This window comes from Pelodiscus sinensis, chromosome 5, assembly GCF_049634645.1.
Source record: "Pelodiscus sinensis isolate JC-2024 chromosome 5, ASM4963464v1, whole genome shotgun sequence".
Taxonomy (NCBI): domain Eukaryota; kingdom Metazoa; phylum Chordata; order Testudines; family Trionychidae; genus Pelodiscus; species Pelodiscus sinensis.
Genome location: NC_134715.1, coordinates 77,597,264 through 77,624,475, shown reverse-complemented (window position 1 = coordinate 77,624,475; position 27,212 = coordinate 77,597,264). Strand labels below are relative to the sequence as shown.

The following is a 27,212-nucleotide window of genomic DNA, read 5'->3' as shown; positions in this document are numbered from 1 at the left end:
TCATGCCCTCTGAAGCATCTGCACTGGTCACTGTCAGAAGACAGTACAGCATACTGAGCAAGATGGAACATTGATTTGAGCCAATGTGGCTGTTCTTGTAAGTTCTATTCCAGTCGGCAATTAGTCTTTAAGCATGGAGGAGAATAACAATGGGCAGCACCAGCTCAAGAAAAGCAAATACTGCGGTTGTGTCAACCATCCCATTAAAAATCTGAAATCTCATCTCAGATTTCAGTCTTAGAAGTAGCCATCACGACAACTTTCACACAAAGTTACAGAGCATTAGAAAAAGAGCTACTAATGTTAAGATACATAAATAACCCATTCACTGAAGGTGCAGCTCAAGATCTATCTAGAGCCTCTTCTTCATAAAAAGCCAAAAACTTTGAGAAAATAAATCTAAAGTAAATATAAAAGATACAGTGTAAAAATGTGTTTGTGCAGCACTCAGCTACTTCATAAAGGGTAGTATAGAAATATCTTTGTATTAAATTTACTAAATAATTGTAGACATTTATGTATTCTTCTTCCTTGTAATGATCTAAATGTTACTTCAGGAGAATACATATTCCACTATCATTATCCCTTATCCTATTCAGTTCCTCACATGGCCAATGGTAAATAAATATCTCATCATCAAACAAAGCCTCAATAATCCCATGAAAGGAGCTAAAAATATTTTGATATTGAATCCTAGCCTGAGGTTAATGGCTATTGAACCTTGTGAAGGCAACAGCAAACAAAATTCTCCTTAATTTTTTATGAACCCAGCATGTATGTGTGTCAATTCACTTCTTTCTTATTGTGGAGGATAAGATCCTTCTCCCACTGAAGAAAAAGGCAATTTTCTCATGGATCTCAGTGGGAAAGGGCACAGATTCAGTAAACTGATTATTGGTATACATTTGGAGACAAAGGAAATCAACAGTTTAGAACATATTCTTTATTACTTCAGGTCAGTGACTATAAAACAGGGTTATATTTTTATTGCACTTTTTATTACATACAATTATAAAGTTAGTTCATTCTTGCTTCTCTGTCTTTCTAAACCTAGCTGCAGTGTTTTAGACTTAAGAAGACTGCAATTTATAGTACTTCAATATGTGTCATAAAATTGCTTTGAGGATTATCTCATGCCATCATTTAAGTATCCAAATATTTCAAAGAATTTTCTGATCTATGCGGTTTTTTCTATAATCCAGTCTGCATATTCAGCCACTTTGGTATAGACACCTGGTTGTTCTGGGCGAGCACATCCTTCGCCCCAGCTGATAATGCCAACCACATACCAGATTTCCTCATGTTTACATGATAATGGCCCACCTGAGTCTCCCTGTATCACAGAAAGAAAAAAACAGGATGTGCAAAAGATTATTTTGGACAGTACTTCTCCGCCAAAGAAAGGCCTGATTTCACCACAGTATTGCTCCCATTTCAGACCATTGTAAATTGATCAGTTTCAATGTAATTGCGCTGTGTAACACGGTCCCAGATCCTCAAAGTTATTAGTTGCTTAAACCCAGTTAATTTCAGTGGAAATTAGTCCCCTAAATACCTTTGAAGGTCTGGAGTACAAGGGTGAATCAGGTTTTATGAGCTTCAGTTAACTGCTTTTTCATTCAGTTAAACACATTTCTACTTAAGACTACTAAGAAGAGGCCCAATCAATACCTATATCATCTTCTTTAAAGCGAATTGAAAAATACACATTTGTATTTATAAGTAAGGGTATGTCTACACTGCAACACTATTTCAAAATAACTAGCACTATTCCGAAATAACGTAGTTAGCATCTACACAGCGGGCATTGAAATAATGTCAAAATACCGTCAAGCCAGAGAGCATCTTACTCCGATTCCTGTAACCCTCATTGTACGAGGAATAAGGGAAGTCGGAGGAAGAGTACTCTATTTCGAAATAAGTGCTGTGTAGATGCTCCCTATTTTCAAATAAGCTATTTTGGAATAAGATACATAATTGACATAACTCAATTTGCATAGCTTATTTTGAGTTAAACCTTGCAGTGTAGACGCACTCTTAGAATTCCCTTTCCTCTCTATGCCAGTGAGAAAGAGAAGAAAGGATAGCAATTTGCAAATTTTTAACTTGTGACCTTGATCTTAACATCTCTTTGTCCTCATCCTTTTGACTAAGTTCAAATATAGCATAAGCTTTCTATCAGGTTTGTCTTCTGTTACAAAAACCTCTCCTGCACACCACTACTCTGCCAAAATCAGGTGTATTATTATGCCTACATGTTAACTGAAAGGCTACGTCTAGACTGGCATGATTTTCCGCAAATGCTTTTAACAGAAAAGTTTTCAGTTAAAAGAATTTGCGGAAAAGAGCATCTAGATTGGCACGGACACTTTTCCGCTAAAAGTGCTTTTGCGGAAAAGCGTCCGTGGCCAACCTAGAAATGCTTTTGCACAAAAAAGCCCCGATCGCCATTTTCGCGATCAGGGCTTTTTTGCACAAAACCAATCTGAGCTGTCTACACTGGCCCTTTTGTGCAAAAGCTTTTGTGCAAAAGGACTTTTGCCCGAACGGGAGCAGCATAGTATTTCCACAAATTTCTTACATGAGATCATCAGTGTTCTTGCGGAAATTCAAGCGGCTAGTGTAGACAGCTGGAAAGTTTTTCCGCAAAAGCAGCTGCTTTTGCAGAAAAACTTGCCAGTCTAGACACAACCAAAAGGTTTTAATCTCTGTCTTTGCTTTCAGCAGATACTTGTGAGAATGTATGTTGTAGCCATGTATATCTCCATGCATCCATCTATTTGTTAATACTGTAGTTGATAGTATTTTTAAAGTGTTGCTAAAAGACTATAGCCAGTAGTTAGAATGCATGACTATGCACTTATCATCCCATTACCTTACAAGCATCTTTTCCACCTTCTCTGTAACCAGCACATATCATCTTGTCATTTATCATGTGCTGCTGGTATCTTGTCTGGCATTCTTCAGTTGATATTAGAGGAATCTTAACCTTCTGAAGAGTATCTTGCACATCATCTGTAAGCAACACATTACATGGCTAAGATCACAGAGGGTGTGTCTACATAGCAGGGCTTACCTTGAAATAAGCTATGAAAATTGAGCTACGTCAATTGCGTAGCTTATTTCAAAATAGCTTATTTCAAAATAAAGAGCATCTATACAGCACTTACTTCGAAATAGAGCACTCTTCCTCCAATTTCCCTTACTCCTCATACAAGGAGGGTTACAGGAGTCAGAGTAAGAAGTCCTTCAGCTTGACGGTATTTTGACATTATTTCAAAATAACTGCCTGCTGCGTAGACACGGACTAAGTTATTTTGAAATAACATTCATTACTTTGAAATAATGTTGCTGTGTAGATGTACCCAGAAGTTTCAGTTGTATCAAAATAAGAAAAAAGAAACTCTTAAGAATCCCAATGTAGAGTTGTAAGTGGACACACTAAACAAGAATTCACCTAACATGAACTTGAAAACACCATGAACCAAATTCTGCTCAGATAAAGCAATGTAAATCCAGAGTAATGTCATTGCCAGTACGGGATGGCAAGATAAGACACATCAACAGCCCCCAGGGGAGAAGCAATAAAGGTGAAATGTAGGTGTGTCATATCACCACCTAGAGGTGCCTCTGGCTGCCTGCTTAGCCACATAATAGGCTGTCCCTGCTAACCCAGGGGCTATGTCTACACTGGTGGGTTCTTGCGCAAGAACGCTCATTCTTGTGCAAAAACCCGCAGAGCATCCACACTGCCCACCCGCTCTTGCGCAAGAAGATTTACAGTAAGGCATGGTAAGAGAGGGCTTCTTGCACAAGAGCTACGCTCTTTTCTAACAGGTGTAAGCTCTCTTGCGCACGAGCTCTTGCGCAAGAAGGCAGTGTGGATGATCGGCAGGGGTTTCTTGTGCAAGAAAGCCCTATGGCTAAAACAGCCATCAGCGCTTTCTTGCACAAGAGAGACTGACATGGATGCCCTTGCACAAAAGCACATCTCGCACATGGCAGTGTGGATGTGTTCTTGCGCAAGACTTCTTGTACAAGAACCCTTGCGCAAGATGTTCTTCCACAAGAAGCTGCCAGTGTAGACATAGCCCCAGTGTGACCATTGGGTGTGATACAACAGACTATGAGGTGCATATATTGAATTTACTATGCTGCTTACTGTGATACTGTTCAGTGTCCTTTACATATTCATCTGTCCCAACTGAGTATGTGTGCACCCCTCCTTGCCTCTTCCATATTGCTGATAAGGTGCTGGCTTGAGGTGCATCTGTTATCATAGGCTACTCACTCTGGATGCTGCATTCAGTGGCACCCAGGCTAATGGTGCAGTTACCCACCATTGTAATATCTATCCTGTTTTGCATATTTGCATCAACAAACCATGAGGGCAATTGCTTTTACAACACCCTTTTTTGTCAATGAATATAACTGACTACTTGCAATCCTCAGAGCTCACAGTGTGGCTAGCTATGAAACCATTGTTCCCTGAAAATGTCATGAGAGGGTCATTTGCAGCCTGCCTTTGAAAGTAAGTAGTTGTGATGTGAGCATTGGATATCATTTATAATCATGCATTTGTATCACAGTAGCATCTAGAGTCTTCAGTTGCAACAGCTGTGGTGCACACAACCCTGCTATTTAAACACATGCAGATATATGCATGCATTGAACATGAAAGCAGTGAGCGGCAGTTCCTCAGTCATTAGACTAGAAGGAATCTAAATTTGTGTCAATTCATCAAATGTCTTATTAAACATTAGGTCTCAAATTTGATTAGAAAGGTGGGTGAAATCATGCATATTGAAAACATGCATTTCAGATCATAGAATCATAGAACCATAGAGCTGGAAAAGACCTCAGTAGGTCATCAAGTCCAGCCCCCTGCTCTAGGCAGGACCAATCCCAACTAAATCAACCCAGCCAGGGCTTTGTCAAACCAAGGCCGTGTCCAGACTCAGGGGTTTTTTCGGGAAAAGTAGCCTTTTCCCGAAAAAACTTCCCCTGCGTCCAGACTCAAGCCGCGTTCTTTCGAAATTATTTCGAAAGAACGCGGCTTTTCTTTCGATGGCGGTAAACCTCGTTTCACGAGGAAGAACGCCTTCCTTCGAAAGTTCCTCTTTCGAAAGAAGGCGTTCTTCAATGTAAAGAGGCCGTCTTCGAAAGAGAGCATCCAGACTCGCTGGGTGCTCTCTTTCGAAAAAGCGGATTTCTCTTTCGAAAGATCCGCCTGCAGTCTAGACGCGATCTTTCGAAAGAGGCTCTTTCGAAAGATGCTTTCGAAAGAGCCTCTTTCGAAAGAAGCCTGCAGTCTAGACATAGCCCAAGACTTAAACACCTCTAGGGATGGAGACTCCACTACTTCCCTAGGTAACCCATTCCAGTGCTTCACCACCCTCCTAGTGAAATAGATTTTCCTAATATCCAACCTGGAACTCTCCCACCACAGCTTGAGACCATTGCTCCTTGTTCTGCCATCTGTCACTACTGAGAACAGCCTCTCTCCATCCTTTTTGGAACCTCCCTTCAGGAAGTTGAAGGCTGCTATCAAATCCCTCCTCACTCTTCTCTTCTGCATACTAAACAGACGCAACTCCCTCAGCCTCTCCTTGTAGGTCATATGCTCCAGCCCCCTAATCATTCTGATTGCCCTCCACTGGACCCTCTCCAATGTGTCCACATCCTTTTTGTAGTGGGGGGCCCAGAACTGGACACAATACTCCAGATGTGACCTCACCAGCAGGGCCGGCTCTAGGCACCAGCAAATCAAGCAGGTGCTTGGGGCGGCACATTGCCAGGGGAGGCATTTCCAAGTAAGCAGCTGCCCCTGGCAATGCCGGGCCCCACTTCGCCGTGGGGATGGAGGAGCTAGGTCCCAGCCAGCTCTGGAGCTGTGGTGCCTGCTTTCAGCCCGGAGAGGGGCGCAGAGGGAGAGGGGAAGAGGACGGGACTGGTCTTGAGCAAAGGAGCCTGGGCAAGGCGGGGAAGCTGGGCTGCGGATGGTGCTGGCACCCAGGGACTCCTCTCAAGCTGACCCCGTTACGCAGGGGGCAGCGGCGGCCATGCTACCCCGGCCTGTGCACACCTCTCCCGCCGCAGTCTCTGCAGCTGCTCTGAGCCCGCGCGGCGGCCCCGCGCCTGGGGGCAGCTCCCACCTGCTGCCTCGCTCACGGGTCGGCCGAAGGGCTCTCCCAGCGTGCTTCTCTCCCCCCTCCCCCAGCTCTGGCAGCACATGAAGGACTTGGCCTCCAGGATTCTGAGCCAGTGTGCTGTAGGCAGGCGGTGGGACCGGCCACAGGGACTGTCTGTGGTAGAGAAACCTCTACCGGGCTCATGCCAGCCGGGGGCCCACGGCAGGGGGGTTGCAGAGCTAGCGAGGTGCCCCCCCTGCCTCCAGCCTGGAAGTTCCCGACTGAGCTGGCGGAGAGCTGGGGAGCAGCATGTGGATTGGCTGCGACCCGACCCCGCACTGCCTGCCTGCCACTGTTGCTGCCCTGCTCTGGGCGCATCCCGCTGCTGCCACCAGCAGCTGTCCTGGCACACTGCAACCCTGCTGGGGCACTTCCTGGAGGGCTGCTTATTCACCTTCGAGTAAGTGCGCCCCCCCCCCCCACTTGTGTGCCCTCCCTGGCCGGCCACCCCCATCCTGTGCCCCCCCCCACAACTCCTCACGCCTGTGCCCCCCCACCTGTGTTCTCTCCTCTGCAACTCCCCTGCCTGTGAACCCCCCCCCCCCCCGCCTACTGTACCGCGACCCCTCCCCAGCTCCCCCTCTCTTCTCCTCCCCTGGCTTGGCCTCTGCCCATCAACCTCGCACCCTACCCCCTGGCTCACTGCAAGCCTGCTGGGCTTCTTGTGACTTTAGTGACTTTAGTCAAACTTTTTATATGGAGCTTAAAAGAAATTGGGATTATATTATAGTGGTTGCCTGGTGACAATAACTGTAACAAAGTCCATGATATAATTTTCTTTAAAAACACCTTATCCCTGAATCTGTTCATCAGAATGTGAAAGAAGAATGTGCCGCTAATAAAACCAAAAGTGACACATGTAACATTGAAATAAGCAAAATCAGCAAGGAGTACTGTGGCACCTTAAAGAGTAAGAAATGTATTTGGCTATTGTGGACTTATGCCAAAATGAATCTTTTTTTTTAAGGTGCCCTAGTGCTCCTCATTGTTTTTGCTGAAAGGCTGCGTCTACACTGCGCAGTTATTTTGGAATAAGCTATTCTAGAATAGTTATTCCGGAATAGCTTATTTCGAAATAGCATGTCTACACTACTGGGAAGCCTCAAAATTAGTCCGAGGAAGGCTTCCATAATATAGACATGCTATCTCTATGGGTATGTCTACACTACAGCGTTAATTTGAAATATCTTATTTCAAAGTACAGGCAGTCCCCGACTTACGTGGATCCGACTTACGTCGGATCCCTAGATACGAACGGGGTGAGGCAACTCCCGCACATGCGCAGCAGCATTCCCGGGGCTCGCTCACCTGGGTCCTAGGATCCTCCTCCTCCTCGGGCCGGCTCCGACTGGGGTCCCGCAGAGCTGCCGGGCAGAGGAAAAGTGCCTCCCCACGCCCGCTGCCCCCCCACCCCCCTGCCAGCAACAGGCTGCCCCCTCCCCTGAGCAACAGGCTGCCGAACAGACAAAAGCAGCCTCTCTGCCCCTCCTCCCCTCTATACATGCCGGGCTCCTGGAGCGCAGCAGCGTCCCCGGGGCTCGCTCACCTGGGTCCTAGAATCCACCTCCTCCTCCTCTTCGGCCGGCTCCAACTGGCCTCTGCCTGCAGCAGCTGGCCACAGGGACAGGGATCCCGCAGAGCTGCCGGGCAGAGGAAAAGTGCCTCCCCACGCCCGCTCGCCCCCCCCCCCCCGGGCCTCGCATCCTGCACGCCTCCCCCCTCCCCCCCTGCCAGCAACAGGCTGCCCCCTCCCCTGAGCAACAGGCTGCCGAACAGCAGACAAAAGCAGCCTCTCCGCCCCTCCTCCCCCTATACATGCTGGGCTCCCTGGGCAAACAAAGACTCCACCAAAACAAACAAAGTGCTGGCCTCATTGTGTTAGCAAAAAAAGGACCCTCCTCCTAGAACCCTGGGTGGTGTGTGGAAATAAAGCTATTAGCTCAAAGCATGGTGCAGAGCTGTTTGGTATTTGATGAGTTACTCCTTTAGTCCTGAGTTTGTCACAGGGACAGAAATAGATGTGAAATCTTCTGAACAGGGGAACAGACAGCAAAACAAACATTAGAGGGGAGTTAACCTTTCCCTATGCTATCCAAAACTAAAAAAAATTTTTGGCTAGAGTTTCCCCTACAATATGTACCAGTTCCGACTTACATACAAATTCAACTTAAGAACAAACCTACAGTCCCTATCTTGTACGTAACCCGGGGACTGCCTGTAGTTAATTCACTTATTTAACATATCCCTCACCCGATTTCCTGCCATGACAGTGGAGGTTTGTTGAAGTATCTTGAGTCAACAGGCTAGATTGTAAACCATCTCCTCACAATGGTCTGCAGCAGTCCCACTGGATTCAGGGGAAATATTAACTTGAATAACTGCTCGTTAGGGTGAGGAAGAGGTTCTCAATATAGCTCTATGTGAGATATTTTTTTTCTAAATACTTAGGTGTTTGAAGGACCAAGTCCTAGATGTAGCTAGATGAATGTACTATGTCATGGATATCCTACGTACCAGCAAATTGACATCGTTTACCTCATTATCACATTTTTATCAGTAAATGTCAGGTGTTTTTGTGACTTGTTGGGAATTCACTGAGCATACACTGTGAAGTAACACAAGAAGTAGTGAATTGCACTCAGAGTTGTAAAAACAGTAAGGCTTCTAAAACACACTGCATACAGTATAAATCCAAAGAGTCATTCTATAGATTAGGAATCATCTTATTCATGTGCACAGATTCTAGAGTGAGCTCATATAACAGTGAGCAAATGCACTGTCTCTGGGTAGATGCAGCCTCAATTCCTATTCACAGGTTATCCTTGGAAAGATAGGTTTTCATGGGTTAAATAAATGTCTGTACCTTGTTCTTTTGTGTAACCCCATCCGGTCACCCAGCAGTTCGTATAAACAGTATTCCTTTCTTCTTTTGATGGCAAGCATACGGGCCATTGTAAATCTAAAAATGTTGTTAAAATATTAGTTTAGTCAGAAGAAAGATTTAACATCAAGGTTCTTTGTGTCCACATTGATGTCCTGATGCTATTCTTCTCCTTAGGCTTTCTCTCTGCACACTGTACAGTGCCCCTATGCTCCTGTTTAAGGTGGACAGGTTCCTGTTTAAGGTTGAGACTCATAAGAACATAAGAATGCTCACACACTCACACAGGGGCTATGTCTGCATTACAATGCTCTATTGGAAAAAGGTACGCAAATTACACTCCGCAATTTGCATACCTTTTTCTGATAGTTTTTTTTTTTTGAAGAGGCTTTTCCAAAATTTGGCCCATCTACACTGAGCAAAATTTGGAAAAGCCTCCTCTTTTGGAAGAGCCCTTCTTCCTCATGGGAGGAGGAAGACAGGCCTTCCAAAAGGGCACGTTTGATCTTCCGCAAAAAAAGCTGAAGAGCAGATGCATTCTCTGGATGTGGTGGAGTTTTTCCGGGATACGTATAGTATCCCAGAAAAAACGCATAGTGTAGACATAGCCCGGGTGAAACCAATGATCCATTTAGCCTAGTATCTTGTCTTCCAACTTGAGATGCCCCAGAGGGAATTAACAGAACAATTAACCATCAAGTGATTCATCCCCTCTCAGCCATTCCCAGTTTCTGATTCCCCTTTGAACCCATCAGTTGTGTATTTGAGTAAAGGAAACCTGGCTTAATGCACAGCAGTCCTGAAAAATTACAATGAGGTCGTCTTGCCAGGCTTCCAAATTCAGATAAATAATTTTACTATATTGTCATTTACAGTACAGTAATTTACTGTAAATTACTATAATGTAATTTTACTATAATGTAATTTTACTACTATGTACCAGTAAAATTCATGGACCTATCAAGTTTCATTAAGGCAATGTCATATCCAGTCTCTGCGATCACATATTGAGGGTGAATAACAATCTCTTGGACTCTGAAGAAAGGTGTGTCCTCCTTTATTTCTGATAGTTTTAAAATGCCAGCATAAACACGCCAAAGGTTGGGAATCTCAAGACTAAAAGAAAAAGACAAACAAGCAATCTCAGGTTCACATAATTTCACCATTTCATATTGTTTGCAGATGCCAACATTTTCAATGATCTCTGGGTGCACAGAAGAGAGAAATGATGCCAATCTTTCCATTGTTGTATTTCATAGTGTCAAACTTAAAAGAGATTCAGCTCTTCCCTCTCCTCTGCTCTGCATTTCTCCTGTTCCTCTTCTCATTTATATTCCTATCTTTATATCAGCTTTCCCTCTCTTTTATATTCCCATTCTCATTCTTCCAGATACTTTTTCATCTTCTTTCTAGCTCCCCCTTCGGTTTATACATACACACACACACATATATTATATATATACACATACACACAGGGCTCGCCAAGCGGCAGCGAGCCCTGCTTGCCAACCACGCGGTTCCACACGCTGTGCATGCGCACACCATGCTGCATGGCCATGCCTGCTTGTAATCTACTCGCCACGCGCGAGTAGATTACATTAATTGTTGAGCCTAACTTCAGTACCGAAGTAAGTCTAACTTCATTACCGGGCAAATTAGTTGAAACAATAGTAAAGAATAAAATTGTGAAGCACGTAGAAGAACATAATTTATTGGACAAAAGTCAACATGGTTTCTGTAAAGGGAAATCCTGTCTTACTAATCTATGAGGGTATGTCTACACTACCCTCCTAGTTCGAACTAGGAGGGTAATGTAGGCATACCGCACTTGCAAATGAAGCCCGGGATTTGAATTTCCCGGGCTTCATTTGCATAAGCGGGGAGCCGCGATTTTTAAAACCCCGCTGGTTCAAACCCCGTGCAGCGCGGCTACACGGGGCACGAACTAGTTCGAACTACCGTTACTCCTCATTTCATTTCACGGGGTTCGAACCAGCGGGGTTTTAAAAATGGCGGCTCCCTGCTTATGCAAATGAAGCCCGGGAAATTCAAATCCCGGGCTTCATTTGCAAGTGCGGTATGCCTACATTACCCCGCTAGTTCAAACTAGTGGGGTAGTGTAGACATACCCTTAGAGTTCTTTGAAGGTGTTAACAAACATGCAGACAAGGGGGATCCAGTAGATATAGTATACTTAGATTTTCAGAAAGCCTTTGACAAGGTCCCCCACCAAAGGCTCTTGTGTAAATTACATGGCCATGGGATAAGAGGGAAGGTCCTTTCTTGGATTGAGAACTGGTTAAAAGACAGGAAACAAAGGGTAGGAATAAATGGTAAATTTTCAGAATGGAGAGGGGTAACTAGTGGTATCCCCCAAGGGTCAGTCCTGGGACCAATCGTTTTCAACGTATTCATAAATGATCTGGAGAAAGGGGTAAGCAGTGAGGTGGTAAAGTGTGTGGATGATACCAAACTGTTTAGGATAGTCAAGACAGAAGCAGACTGTGAGGGACTCCAAAAAGATCTCACCAAACTGAGTGAGTGAGCAACAAAATGGCAAATGAAATTTAATGTGGATAAGTGTGAAGTAATGCACATCGGGAAAAATAACCCCAACTATACACACAGTATGATGGGGGCTAATTTTGCTATGACAAATCAGGAAAGAGATCTTGGAGTTATTGTGGACAGTTCTCTGAAAACTTCCACACAGTGTGCAGTGGTGGTCAAAAAGGCAAATAGGATGCTGGGAATTATTAAGAAAGGGATAGAAAATAAGACCCAGAATATCTTACTGCCCCTGTATAAAACTACGGTATGACCACATCTTGAATATTGTGTACAGATGTGGTCTCCTCACCTTAAAAAAGATATTTTGGCCTTGGAAAGGGTTCAGAAAAGGGCAACTAAAATGATTAGGGGTTTGGAATGGGTCCCATATGAAGAGAGGTTAAAATGACTGGGACTTTTCAGTTTAGAAAAGTGGAGACTGAGGGGGGATATGATAGATGTATATAAAATCATGAGTGGTGTGGAGAGGGCGAATAAAGAAAAATTATTTTAGTTCCCATAATAGAAGAACTAGAGAACACCAAATGAAGTTAATGGGTAGCAGGTTTAAAACTAATAAAAGGAAGTTCTTCTTCACACAGCGTGTAGTCAACCTGTGGAACTCCTTGCCAGAGGAGGCTGTGAAGGCTAGGACTATACAGAGTTTAAAGAGAAGCTAGATAATTTCCTGGAAGTTAGGTCCATAAAAGGCTATTAGCCAGGGGATAAAAATGGTGTCCCTGGCCTCTGTTTGTCAGAGGCTGGAGAAGGATGGCAGGAGACAAATCACTTGATCACTGTCTTCGGTCAACCCTCTCTGGGGTACCTGGTGCGGGCCACTGTTGGCAGACAGGCTACTGGGCTAGATGGACCTTTGATCTGACTCAGTACGGCCGTTCTTATGTTCTAGCCCTATATATAGATATAGATATAGATATAGATATAGATATAGATATAGATATAGATATAGATATAGATATAGATATAGATATAGAATTCTCTTCTCTCCTTATTTTCTTTCTAAGGGGCTGGTCCAAAAGTCTTCCCATAGACTTCAGTGTACCATTTTTATTTGGCAAAGTAGAATTGGAAATGTAAATTCCAGTAGACTATATTCAAGGATACATCTAATATAAAGATGACTCTTTTCACTAAAATTTTACTGTAAAGATAGAGGGAGAAAACGTAATTGTATAAAGTAATATGAAAAATTCCCACTCATTTCTAGATTCAAATTTCATATGAGTGCATGTACTAGTGACTTTGAGAATATTTGATTTCGATATTATATTATTAAGTCATTGTTATAAGTTCAGTAAGTGCATACATTAAGTAATATAAATGATTTTAAATTGATATTCTACTAACAGTTTATATATGAACTGGCAAATATCAGTTAACTAATTTACCATCAACCTAGTACAGTTATTTTTTTTAATAGAGTGCCCTCTTGTCTTTTAAAATATTGATTAGTTTCTACTCCTATAAACTTTTGATACCATGCATATAAAAATAATCTTTATACCACTGGACTTGTCATTCTGGGCCAGAGTTTGACAGCCTTTCCTAAGACAACTTTCAGAGTAAAGTGACTGATTCTGAGTTCCATGTGACTAAAGGTGCCCATGTTTCTGGATCAATGCTATCTTTCTTTTGGGCCTGTCACCTGTTATCTTCTTCCTATACAGCATGGTTCCCACAGCTCTGGGGCAGTATACAGAGACAGCACTTTTATCAGTAATGGACAGGATTAGCTGCTTTTAAAAAATGTAAACACAATGAGGCAAAGGGAGCAGCTGAATATCCAGTTTCCAAAATATTAATGGTTTCATGCACACTCAAAAATTTGTCAACCGTTAAAGGTATGTTTCTATATACTGCAGCATTCGGTATTTGCTGGCTACACTAAATTCCAGGGTAGTTTTACAAATCACTAACTAATAGAACATAAAAACTTATTCTTGCAAAGAAATTTTAGAAGAGGGACAAGCTACAATGAGTCACTTAAACTGGAGCATTTCAAATATAACATCCGAGTAATTATACTCTAGAGATTAGTTATAAAGTAAGTCCCTGTTTCCAGGAAGTTTTAAATGGAGTTGGCCAGAATCTCTGAGGGGCACTGCTCAAAAACAGAATGGAAATTGACCAGAACTTACAGTCTGAGAATTCCCTTAGCATGGTAGAATCCTCAGTTAGCAAAGAGCTAGTTCCTATGTCTCATAGCCAAAGTTGTGGGGGGGTGCTATGAGGAGAAAAGCAGATAGCTATAATGCTGCTGGATTCTATTTCCAACCAGATCCTAGGGGCTATTTCCAGATGTCATAGGTTAGAACAGATTAGAGCAACCCCAGAGGATTAGCATACCATTCACATTCAACACTATGGAATTATTCAATATTTTATCAATAGGCAAAATTTCTTTAAACATGTCAAAGATAACAATTTCCATTGATGTCTTAAGTCTATGACAAATCTTGTCTTCAGTAAAAGGCATCAGAGTACATCTTTTGGAAAAAAAAATTTTGTGAAAAATACATTTTTTCACAATCTCGATACAGTAGTCACACAGAACTTAACAACATTTTCCAGTGAAATACACCATTGAGCTGAAAACAAGCATGGGTGTTTTCAGGTTGGGGTTTTTTTAAAGGCATTATAAATATCTGAAAATATTACTAAGGAAATGTCGTCTTATATGAAATAACAGTGCCCATATTGTGATGCTGTGCTGAAGCAAACCAAAACTCAACATGTTGCAGAGTGCCAGTTGTTATGAGAACCTGAATTTTCTGCTTTAAAAAAATCTTACCTGTTGGTTTCATTAAAACAGTTGCTTCCTCCCTATTCTTCATTTTTGCTCTTTATACATATTTTTTGAAAGACAGGTGTCAAGTGAGACTTCACATGGTGTCAGAAAGATCTTACTCTAATTCATGTCTGTATAAGCAGTACTCACTTATCAATGCAATGTGCCGCTGTTAGAATCCACTGGTTGCTGATTATTGACCCTCCACAGAAATGTTTCTGAGTAGATGACTTGACTTGCAAACTCACTTGCCAGGGCCATTCACCAAGGGAAGAGACTGTCCCTCCAACAACTCTTTCACCTTGTTTTGGTGGCTGCATGCACACTACAGAAAGAATTAAAAGGCCATACAGCTTTATTTAGCAGTTTGTATCCCAAAAGGTCTGAAAGGGTTCTGCAAATGACATACGAACTGTATGTTAGAAACATTTCACCCCCAGTAGAATTTCTAGAGCATCGGCTAAGTACTAAGAGGAAAGATGATACCTACTGATTTTTCATCTCTTTATGTGTATGATCTCAGTGTAAATCTATTGTTTTAATGCCTTGCATAATATTTACCACCAGATGCTGCCACTCCTACTCTTGTGGTATAACAGTTTGTAGGACTATTGATGGGAGTAGATAGCATGTATGTGAGCAATAGCAGTAATTACATTTACTCATATTGATGTCTATGGAGCTATACCCCCATCAAGGAATTTTGTCCATTAATTCAGCAAAACTTTATTAAATGAATTTTTGCTTACCGGTGCTGGCTTTTCTTTTACATAACCTTAATGTGTAGCCAGAGATCTTTCCTTTCTCATGCACTATTCCAGTTGGGGATCCATTTGAGGACATTCTCAAGTAGCATTTGCATTTACTGTCAACAAAATTAATATATAGATTAAGTTATAATTTTTACCTGACATTCTTGCTGTATGACTTCTTCAGCGAACTTTAAAATGTTAAAAACAAATCTTACTCTTCCTTGTTGCATGAATAAGTAAAAAACTGGCAGCGGACTGTGTTGGTACAAACTTGCTGACAAACTTTGTCTCCTTTAACATAGGTAACGTTCAATTCATCTCCCAAAAAGTGTGTGTCAATGTAAGTGCGGGAATGGCAGGCTGTAAAGCATTAACATTGCATATGTCAATAAATCAACACCCTTCACTGGTATTCCATTCTCAGACTAATTTTCTATTGCTTATTGAAATTAATCATTTGAAATTGACGATGTTTTTTATTGTAACACATGCTTTACCGGGTAAAGATCTTCTGCAGTTTAGAAGACTAAAACCAGACATAGCATTTTCTCTTTCTACACGGTCACCTGGTACCCCACTTCTTGAGGTCTTAAGAAGACAAAGATTTCTAAAAGAAAAGTTTACAATAGTATTAAATCACTGAACATGTCATAACACTGAGGTGCAAAACTAAATCTCCCCCTTTTCCCAGTGTGTGCAATTTAGTGTGACCTAATCTGGCTCTAGGGAATTTAGCCATTGTACAAATTGGCAAAGCACTGCACTGTACCAGTTGAGGATCTGGCCTGTCATTACCAAGGGTTTGCAAAACAGAAGCACATCGAAGTCCTAGCAAGGTATACTCCTTCATATGTTTATATGTTGTCTTACATTTTTGCAAAAATAATTCCATATAAAAAGACACCAAGAGAACTCTAAGGTTCCATGTTTCAACAGCTAAAGTGCTAGAAAAAAGTGCATGGCAGTGTTTTGTGAAATGGCATGCAGTTATGCAATTCAAAACTGCAAGGTAATACTGTTTATGAACAAAGGGTGAGTTTAAGTTATCCACAGCCTTTGCTTTGCAAGGAAAGAGGTGGGTACTTTTAAGACCTGTGGTCCCTGCCTGTATTCCAATGAAGATTACCATATGTGCTGTGTGCCCGAAGCAGGAGTTTCCAAAACAGTATTGTCATGTTACTGGATTTTAAGGGGAGCAGCCAGATCACTGCTTCACTCCGGGGCAGGGGTGTTTGTCCCAAAAGTTGGTACAAAGGGGGCCAGGTGTCAAACAAAAGCTTACTTTCTACTGATTCTGTATATGCTCGTCATATACCTGTATAATGTCTGTGTGTGAAGTTATAAATATGTACTCTGTGTTGATGCTGAAAGAGTCTCTTGAAAGAGCAATGGGTCAAGAATGTTTGCCCATGGGCATGCTAATGAACAAAGTTCCAGGGAACAATGGACCTCTGGAGGTCAAAACACACCTGGCCACTGGCCATGTGACTCCCTCCAGCTTGGACGAAGCCAGGAGGGGGTATAAATATGCCATGTGGCCGACTCCATCTTGGTGCTCAGCTCAGCCCTTCATCCCAGAGGCAGCAGTGCAGGGATTGAAGAGCCGGAAAGAACTGTGGACTCATCCTGACGTAGGATGTTCACCAAATAATTTTAAGCTAGCAGTTATAACATCTCTGCTGCGAGCCTGTATTGAGAACTGGGAGATTTGATGCATGTAATGTATGATACTTTAACAACCTTACTCCCATGCTTTTCTTTCTGGTAATAATAAACCTTTAGACCATAGATTCTAAAAGACTGGCTCAGCGTGAGCTTGTGGGTAAGGTCGAGAGGGTAAATTGACCGGGGATCTGTGGATGGTTTCTTGGAACCGGACAGAACTTGTTCGGGAAGGTGGGATTGGGTTCTAAAACCCTTCACCTGTGTCTGAGGCCCAGGACCATCTGGGGCACGGATATTGCTGGAGTGTCAGAGAGGTTTTGCTCATGAGGCTTCAGGCAGGCAGATGAAGTGCTCTGTGGGACTGGTTTGTACCCTATTTGGGAGGGTCTCCAGTCTGGGGGCTATAAGGAGCCCCGAATTTGAGCAATTCGCCCTGAGCAGACGCCCTCAGCTGTGCCCTGACCCGGTCCGGTCCGTCACAAGTATTGTTCATCGGTCCGCACATGCACCCTTCAAATGGCAACTTCAACAGTTTTTTTTCACATACACTCCATGCATATGTCTACACCACTTGTAGCACCAACTTGCCCCATTTGGATTGACAGCCTTGGGCAACTGGGGTTTTCACTAGTGCTCAAAAAATAGCTGCGAAGATAGAGCTTTAAAATTGCGGCTTGGACTGGAGCTCGGGCTCTGAAGCCTAAATAGAGGGATTAGCTTCAGAAACCTGTTTTAAAAAATTGATAAGGGTTCACATTTTGATTATTTTGGATAATAGGAAGATTATTCCCTTTTTGATAGGTATTTCCTGATTGACTTTTATGGTACAGGTCTCTAGATAAGTGATTTCAATAACAGCTCCCTGTGCACATCAGAAGAAAGAACCTGACCCTTTGAGACATTAACTGTCCCCTTTGATACCTACACATATGAATAAAACATGCATAAAGCTATACTTTACTGAGCATTACCTTTTAATGAGCATTTCCTTAGCTATGTTAATAGAACTTTTATTGTTTGTTATTAAAATGGACATAAGTATTTTAATATTTCTCATCAGAATTTTAAAAATTTACTATTATATTCACCTTTGAGTTTTTACTTTCCATTCACTGGTAAAAAAGGTAAAGAATAAGCATCTTGGATAATAAGTACAAGTTGTTCGACATACTAATGTATCTGGGCTGAAAACACTTGTAAGATTAATTCCTGAAAATTCTGTGTGTTGAAAAATGTCCAAACGACAATCTGTATAAAAGAAGAAGAAATTATCTAAACTCTAGTTATTTCTGATATCAGAATATTGGGATGCATTTATGTACAAGCATTATTAGTTTTCCCCTGTGTTTGAAGGATATCACAAGATTTTAATAAGAAATCATATTTTTATAAAAATCTTAAAAAGATATCTCTGCATGCCTTCATTTTCATTCATTTCAAGAAACAAAACAAAAAATACAAATATATTTATTAGTTTGATTTCAGAACAGATGTGATACCTATTTTTTGTGACATCACAACTACAATAACTCATGCAATTCTTTTGATAAGATTTCAAATTGGTCTCAATTTTTTTCTCATTTTTGTCAGTAGAAATGTCAGTAGAATTTCTTCCATATTCATGTGTGTGCATGTGTGTCTATCTAATATAAACTAAAACTGGACAATGTAAAAGGTCATTCCTTAGTTGCTACTTCTGTATAGTTGGTATGAGTACTCATGATACCTCTTAACATCTTCTCTATTATTTGTACCCTTACTCCATACTTCCTTTTCATTATCTTCTGCATTTAAGTGTCATCATTGCTCAGATTAATATTATGAAGAGGTGGAATGCACTATTTTTGAGATCATCTCCAGATAATATTTTAATAATGGGACTAGCAGAGCCATTCCAGTACAGAAAAAGACAAATAACAGACTGATCAAGATGGGCAAAATGGTGTTAGAATTAGTAAGAGAGTTTTCTAGTGAAGGAAGTTCTATGGTCTCTCATACAGGAGTTCTGTATAGATAGATTATCAGAAATCCCATCTGGTCTTGTGATCTATGAATCTGTGAACTGTGAACTAAGATAGCACATGAAGGAGGAGGACAAAAGAGAGAAGAGTGCCAGACAATATGAGGACGAGAGAGATAAGGAAAATGATGAAGCAGAATGTTACAATCAAGAACAGGATAGAATAATACCCAGAATCTAAGGGTATGTCTAGACTACATGGCTCCATCGACGGAGCCATGTAGATGAGGTTTCTAGACATAGGGAAATGAAGCGGCGATTTAAATAATCACCACTTCATTTACATCAAAATGGCTGCCGTACTGTGCCGATCAGCTGTTTGACAGCACAGCGCGGTAGTCTGGACTGCCCTTGTCAACTGCCCCGTTATGCCTCATAGAATGAGGTTTACTGGGGCAGTCGACAAGGGCTTCCCTTGTCGACCGCGGAGTGTCCAGACTACCGCGCTGTGACGCCAAACAGCTGATCGGCACAGCACGGCAGCCATTTTGATGTAAATGAAGCGACGATTATTTAAATTGCCACTTCATTTTCCTTTTTCGAGTACACTAATCTACATGGCTCCGTCGACAGAGCCATGTAGTTTAGACATACCCTTAGCCTGCAGATCTGAGAATTTTGCCTGGATTTTAGGAACAGACTCAAATGGTACATTAGGCTTAAAAACAGGCTGCCTACAGAAAGCATTCTCTGGTCAGTGCTATGCTTGCTTTTAAAGTCTCCAACAGCTAATCCACTGTACTACATAATCACAGCGATGCCACCGTAGTGTATCTGGTAAAACAAGCTATGCCAATGGGAGAGCGCTTTCCCATCAACATAATTACTCCACCTCAATAAGAAGGGAAAGCCAGTGTCAGGTGAGAGTTTCTCCTGTCTACATAACACAGTGTGGATGAGCACTTTAAGTCTATGCAACTTATGTTGCTTGGAGGCTAGTTTTTTCACACCCTTTAATGCTGCAAATTACGTTGACTTAAGCACTTTTGGAGCAACACCCTGTGGGTACACTGCACATAATATGAAGCAGCAAACTATAATATATTCCCAATCTTCTGACTTAGAAAAATTGTAAGGTAAAACTCCATCTAGAAGAGCAAAATGTTTAGATCTTTATCTCAGAAGGGATATCCCATAGCAATGACAAGAGAGGAAAGTTACGAGTCAGAATCTGTTTGAAGTTTGCTGACTGAGATTACTAGTTACGGTTTCTAAAAAAAGGAATGAGTTGATACAACTGTCTTTCTATGTCATGGATATGACTCGTGTACACATGACGTCATATCATCCCATTTCCTTTCACTCTAAGTTAAATCAGTAAAAATGCAAATTGTTACCTGTTTGAGACAGTTGGCAAGGTTTTAGTGAAAATCCAGATGCTACGTTATTAAGCGGCCTTATACTTGTTGGTGTTCCCATCATGCTGTGTTTCAAGATGCATTTGTTACTAAATGGGGAGGGAAAACATGTATTAGGACAACAAGTAAGATTCTCCAAACCACAAAGTCAACTTTGTGCTGCTCAAATGGACTTAAACTTGACAGAAATTGCCATCCGAAAATTCCCCCAGTGCAAGGTAGCTCTCTGCCAGCAGAGGCAACAGGGCATGCGTACTACTTCCCTCCCACAGTACACAGGGTGGAACAGGCAGTGAGGGGTTTGGTAGATCAGACCCTTCCATATAACAATGGATTAGCTGTTTAGCTCGTTTAGCTGCCATGATCACAGTACAACTATTAAGCTTCTTGAGTCAGTTCATGGTACCCTATTTTATAATCGCTTCCTATAGCACTAGCTTCAGCAAGACAGCTTTGTGGGGTAGGTCTAGGAAACAATGTTTTTCTCCAACCCTCAGAAGAAAGACACTCCTACTCGCCACTATGCACTGGGATTTTAGGGAAGATTAATGAAGATTCCTTGCAGTGCATTGTATATGAAATGAATGCCAAAGGGCAGATAAAATTGCTGGGTTCCAGGGCAAGATGAGCGGGTGGGGCCTGGCTGGGGTGGGGAGGCTCAGATGGAAGGGGCGGGGACAGGGGAGGGGGCTAGCCTCACTCCAACAGTTCTTCAGTGCTGCCTGGAGTGTGTCTTCTGGGACTCTCGTGAGGATTTACAGGGCGTAGAGCTCCAGCCATTGCTGCAGTAGTGGCAGCCCCAGGCCCCAGGCAGTTGCCCCATTTGTCCATACCCCCTCCACTGACAGGCCTGCATGCATGGGAAGGAGAGCAAGAATATTCAGCTAAATACTAGGGAAGAAGTGGAGCCCAAATACCTGGGCTTAATTGTCACTGTTTTAAAAAGCTTTCAAGAAACTTTCAACCTAAAAACCAGAAAGTTGAGAGCTGCAGGCCCACAGCTGCTTCAGATTTGATGTGCTTTGTGGGGAACCTTAGTACTTTATGTAGTAGCATTTTACCAACATGAACTAATTAAACAACACAATAGTCCTGGTAGCAGAAAACTATTATTATCTCCATTAAGTTACTTGATATAATAGTACTTTGATAATAGCACCTATCTGGTCAGGCAATCAGGCTTGCAGGGAATATCACGATGTAGGCAGGGAACTCTGCAGCTGGGAAAAACTCCAGTGAGGAGGGAGAGAGGTACAGGTCTTGCTTAAGTGAGGTGACAACTGAGGAGCCTGTACACAGAGTGGGTGACCTTGGTGGACTACAGGGGAATACAGGTGGAGCTGTACTGAACTGTGACAATGCCACACAATGTGATAATGTGCTAGGTGATGTACAAATATAGAGAAATAGGAGAGAAATAGAATGTTTGCAAAGTTTTGTGTGGAGCATCAGCAATTGTATTATTATCATTGAAACTTAACTTACATTTTAAACATACCATCAAAGAAACAATAGCATAAACTTTCATAAAAGTAACAATAATGGTGAGAATATTAGTGATCAATAATTTAAAATTCATCATAGATCCTAATCTTGCACTGAGTTGAATGCACATGGACCCCTTCAACCACTGAAGTCATTGGGGCACTGTGCAGGTATTGTGCAGGCGGAGATTAGTGAAAGATTTGGGACATAGCTTCTTCAATTCCTTTTCTCTATATATCTATAAAAAATGTTTTCTGTGGGATGACAGAATGATGTAATCACATCACTCTGCATCATCCCTCCCCCAGCCTCTCCAGAATCAGAAGCACTGGCGGCCATGGCTGGGATCCCCCAGCCTCTCCTGGGGGGTGCTCGGGGCTCCCCACTGGTCTCAGCTTCCCTGGAGGGCCAGGAGGCAATGGTGGCAGCCACCTCCGAACTCATTTCTACTTCCAGATCTGGGTGCCAACACTCCGCGACACAACAGGGAACTGCCACCTGCTTCGGGCCACCGCCTGCCTGCTGCTCCAGCCTCACATCCCCCCCCCCCCCCGCCCACACACACACAAGATTATAGCCCCACTGCACCCCCAGCCTGCTCCTGGCCTTCCTCAGCTGCCAGGAGCAGAACCAGGTCTGGCACAGTCTCGGCCAAGAGAGAGAGGATTAGGCCACAGGCAGGGGGGAAAGGGGGAGGAAGGAGAAAGGGCCCAGTCTGTTGCAGCCATAGCTCAGCACAAAGTGGCAGGAGGAGAGAAGGGGCCCGGGCTGGTGCAGCTGGGATTGCCTACCCCCTGCAAGAGGAGGGCTAGCGAGTGTAACAAACAGGGAACACAGTCCCCTAGTTCCTTTAAATCAAATAATATATACTAGTAATAAGATGAGCATTTAAAAATATCCCATTCTAACAGCCACCTTCGCATCTCTCTCCTCTCTAGCACTTGTCTTGCAAAGAGCTCAGTGTCTTTTACGAGGCAATGGAGTACCATTATCCCATTTCATAGATGGGAACACTGAAAAAGAGAGGTGGCAACAACTCTTAATTAACTAGCGAACAGTAGACAATATCATTTGAAATCTACATCTCCCTGGCATGTAAGACTCTCCAGTGCTGTAATACCAATCTTGTCTTTCCACCATGAACAAATCTGAGTAAAATGACTACAGACCATTTCCTACCAATAAGACTAGACCTCATTTTAATAGGAAAAGGAAACATTTGTGATTAAATTTCTACATTTCAAGGAGGACAATGCAAACATAAATAACTTGCATAACATCCCTTATCTTAAGTGTTGCCAATGACTTGCAATGCTACAATATACTGCTGCTCAATTGGAGGAGTCAAAATGTTATTTACCGAAAGTCTGCACTGTGGAATGCTCCTGAAGCATATGTAAAAAATTGACAGCTGTTGTCATTGGTGCATCTCTTTTGACACTCTTGGTAGCTGTTAGCTGTAGTCATATTATAATTTGTCCCTTGCATGTCCAATCCCATATGAACAACCTTGCTGCAAGCTGGGGAATACAAACAAACCACTGTTCTGAAGACATTCTGTATTAGAAGAGCCAAAGATACAGAAATTCATATGAAGCAATGTTACTTACTTGATTTTGCTGCTCTTAGTTATTTGAGTAGCACCTTATTTTGTATATAGGTATAGCCACATTCATAACACTGAGGCTATGTCTACACTACGGCCATTTCTGCACAAAAACCAGCAGAGCGTCCAAAGCTCAAGCGTGTTTTTGTGCAAAAAAAATCAACAGGACAGAGGGCTTTTGCCGGTAGTGTTATTCCTCTCCCCATGAGGAATAACTCCTTTTTGCACTACAGCTCTCGCACAAAAAGGCATGTGTTGACGCTCCGCAGGGGTTTTTGTGCAAGAACTGGCCTCCCGGAACAGGTGGCCTGTTGGACGCTCCATAGCAAGCAATCAGAACTCTATAGTTTCTGTCTGCTGGCCCTTCTTAAAGCTGCAGGCACCCTGAACAAGCATTGTGGCAGGAAGCTTGCCCACAGCAGGTTCCTTTGCCTCATGGCTCTGTTTGCCAGAACATGGAAGAGCAGGAAGGTGCCTGAGACCCCCCTGGCCCTTCCTAGGAGCCACCACAGGGCTCCCAGAACCCCCCTCAGGGGCACCAAACACCACACTCCAGCCTGGTCCACCTCCGAAATAGCGACCCTCTTCAAATCGTGGGGTGAGGAGGAGTCACTCCAGGAAGTCCGGGCCAAGCGCAGGCATGTGGACATATTCTCCCACATGGCCACATCCCTGAGGGAGCAAGGTTACCCTGCCCGGACAATGGAACAGGTCCGGACCAAGATGAAGGAGCTCTGTCAGGGATATGTTCAGGCAACAGAGCAGAGGGCTCACTCACGGGCAGGACCCTACACCTGCCTGTACTACAGGGAGCTCCCCCACATCTTGTGGGAGGGGAAACCCTCTTCCCCCTCCATCATGGTGGACTCTAGTCTGGAGCAGCCCGTAGTCCTGTGGCCGGAGCTTGTCCCAAGGAGGAGATAGAGGAGCAGGTCCAGACCCAGACAGAGGAGGAGGAGAAGCAGGACAGCAGGACCATCACCCTGGCCTTGGAGCCAGTCCCTGCCAGCCTGGACTGCTAATCTTCAGGTAAGTTGGCACCCGCACACACACAGGGTAGGGGAGGTGGGAGCACAAGGGGCAGGGGGAACAATGTCGCGCGGGCTGCTCGGCCAGCACGTGCTGCTGCAATCTGTGCACATGCAACTACGTGCAGCAGGAGGGCGTGGCACACAGGCACAGCAGCCAGCCCCTCAACATGGCGGGGAGCCTGCTGCCAGCCTAATGCCTGGCCACACGAGTCCTGCCCTCCGTAGGGTGGGGGCTCAGCCAGCTGCAAGCAGGCTAGCTACAAAGGCACAGGCACAACCCCACACATGCCCTGGAGAGCAGCACACAGCACACAGGCATGTCTGCACCTGCAAGGCAGCAGCTGCTCCCACACACAGCACAGTGAGCCACAGCTGTGTGCACACCGCAGGGAGGAACAGCTGCACAGGGCTCCTCTTCCGCCCTTCAAAAAATCCCACTCCAGCCACACACTTCCCTTACCTGCCTGGCCATGGTGTGTATTTGTAGGGGTGGGGGAGAAAGCAGGCAGCACAGGCTTTTGGCCACTTGGGGCCCCTGTGACACAGGGTGTGCTGTGCAGGCCACACATGGCCTTGCACCCGGGACATCCCCCTCCTGTGGGCTGCGGACTGGTGTAGTCACCACTCACAGAAGAGGGCACAGCTATAGGGAATGTGTGTGCAGAGAGGACTGACCGCTCCTCCCTGTTGTGTCTTCTCCACAGCTGAACCAGCCGGGACAAAGGGCCATGCCATGCCACCACAGCCACCTGCCACAGTCCAGGGATGTGGAGATGAGCCAGGCATCCCAAGGACGTCATGCCCCAGTACATCGGCCTCATGTGGGACATCCACGCCACCCTGTCGCGCAGGCTGAACAGCAACGTGGAGTAGCAGCAGCAGGCTTGGAATGACTTGATGGTGCGCTGAGACACCATGTGCAGCACCCTGTCCTGTATGGGGGAAACAGCCGCCTGCTGCCACAGCTCCTGCCTTCCATCCTCCTGCCAACCTCCTGCGCCCATTGCCCATCCATCTGCCCACCCTGCCATGCCTCTCTTCCTCCCCAAACCATGCCTCTGCTCCCTCCCTTCCCCATGGCCATGCCTCCTCCCCCCCAAGTCATGCCTATGGCCCCTCCTCCTGCCCCCCCACCAACCCTGACCCCACTCCAGCCACCTTTCCTGCCCACCCCTTTTGGGTCCCCAGACATACCCAACCACAACGAGGTCCACACACCTAAGGGGGCGCTGCAAGCCACCCCACTACTCTTCTCAGTCCTCAGCTCCCCCCAGTCCTGATTCCCCCCTCCCAGTTCAGCCAGCCCCCCTCACCCTGCCCACCTTCTTCTCGTGTGAAATAAAGACAAACTCGTTTTGGTCTGAAACCAACCAGGTGTGTTTATTGGGAGGTCAGGGTAGGGGCAAGGAGAGAGAGGGAGAGGGGGACGGGAGAGCCTCTGTTGGGGAGGCCCTGGGGAGAGTTATCATGGGTCCTGAGAGAATCTCTCCCTCAGAGCCTTCCAGCTGATGGACCTTGCAGGCAGTGGCTGTCTGGGGCTGCTCAAAGCCCCGGCCCTCATGGGTGGCCTTTGCCACCCGCCCCGGGAGGAAGGCCTCCCCCTTGTGCTTCACTAGATTGTGGAGCTAACAGCACGCCGCCACCACCTCGGGGATATTCTTCTCCCTGACATCCAGGCGGGTGAGGAGGCAGTGGAGGCATCCTTTGAGGAGCCCAAACACACACTCCACCTGCATGTGGGCTCTGTAGATGTGGACATTGAAAATGTCCGTGGCTGCATCAAGCTAGCCAGTGCAGGGGAGCAGCAGCCAGGGCATTAGTGGGTATGCAGCATCCCCCACTATGCACACTGGCATCGTGTGCTCACCCACCGGAAACTCCCAGCAGGGCACAAAGGTGCCCACCTCCAGCTGGGCACACAGGCTGGAGTTCCTGAAAATGCAGGCATTGTGTGTCCTGCCTGACCACCCCATGTAAATGTTCGTGAAGTGGCCGCAGTGATCCACCAGGGCCTGCAGGACTACCTAGAAGTAACCCTTCCAGTTCACAAACTGGGCCGCTTGATGGTTCAGGGCCAATATGGGGATGTGTGTGCCGTTGATGGCTCCCCCACAGCTGAAGAACCCCAGGGCAGCAAAGCCAGCCATGGTGGCATCCAGGTCCTCTACACGGACAACTCTGCATAGCAGCAGGGAGTTGATGGCCCAGATGACCTGCAGAAGGAGACCAAAAAAACACACAAAACAGAGAATGAGAGAGGGGTTGTGTGATCCCAGTGGGACATGCCCACTCCTCCCTGCTGCCTTCCCCCCTCCCCGAAATCCTCCCCTGTGAACCCATGGCCCCCCTAGCAGGGCTGTGTGAGGCCGAGAAGGCACAAGCCCCTGGGGCCAGGGCTTTTCCCCCACCCCCACTCCACCCCATACAGTCCCCAGCCCCTCTGTCCTGAGGGTCCCCCTTATGCAACACCCTCCCTCCCCAACCCCTCCCACCGACCCACCCCAGGCAGGGACTGCAGTCTGTGATCTCCTTACCTGCATCAGGATGGCCCTGATGGTGGACTTCCTCACCCCAAACTGTTAGCCACCGAGTGATAGCTGTCTGGTGTGGCCAGCTTCCATAGTGTGATTGCAACCCACTTCTGGAGTGGGATGGCAGGCCGCAGGTGGGTGTTGCGTCATTGCCAGGCAGGGATGAGCCAGGCACAGAGCTCCTGGAAGGTGGTCTTGCACATCTGGAAGTTCTGGACCCATTGTTGGTTGTCCCACCACTCCAGGACCAGCTGGTCCCACCAGTCCACGCTGGTCTTCAGCCTCCAGAATCTTCCCTGTATGGGGGGGGGGGTGCGGCAGCCAGAGTGGAGC

General features: G+C 44.8%; 1 protein-coding gene across 1 annotated transcript in view; it reads right to left on the bottom strand.

Moving 5' to 3' along the window:
* Positions 1 to 923: 923 nt before the first annotated feature.
* Positions 924 to 27,212, bottom strand: part of F11 (coagulation factor XI) — a 36,955-nt gene continuing 10,666 nt past the window's right edge. Inside the window, exons 5-15 of the mRNA XM_006128454.4 lie at positions 23,072 to 23,231; positions 20,206 to 20,315; positions 17,937 to 18,096; positions 15,681 to 15,790; positions 15,399 to 15,543; positions 15,181 to 15,296; positions 14,582 to 14,756; positions 10,013 to 10,188; positions 9,055 to 9,150; positions 2,876 to 3,015; positions 924 to 1,333 (exon numbers count right to left, since the gene is read on the bottom strand). Of these exons, the coding sequence (XP_006128516.2) occupies positions 1,178 to 1,333; positions 2,876 to 3,015; positions 9,055 to 9,150; positions 10,013 to 10,188; positions 14,582 to 14,756; positions 15,181 to 15,296; positions 15,399 to 15,543; positions 15,681 to 15,790; positions 17,937 to 18,096; positions 20,206 to 20,315; positions 23,072 to 23,231 (1,544 nt within the window). The 3' untranslated portion in view covers positions 924 to 1,177. The remainder of the gene's footprint in view (positions 1,334 to 2,875; positions 3,016 to 9,054; positions 9,151 to 10,012; positions 10,189 to 14,581; positions 14,757 to 15,180; positions 15,297 to 15,398; positions 15,544 to 15,680; positions 15,791 to 17,936; positions 18,097 to 20,205; positions 20,316 to 23,071; positions 23,232 to 27,212) is intronic.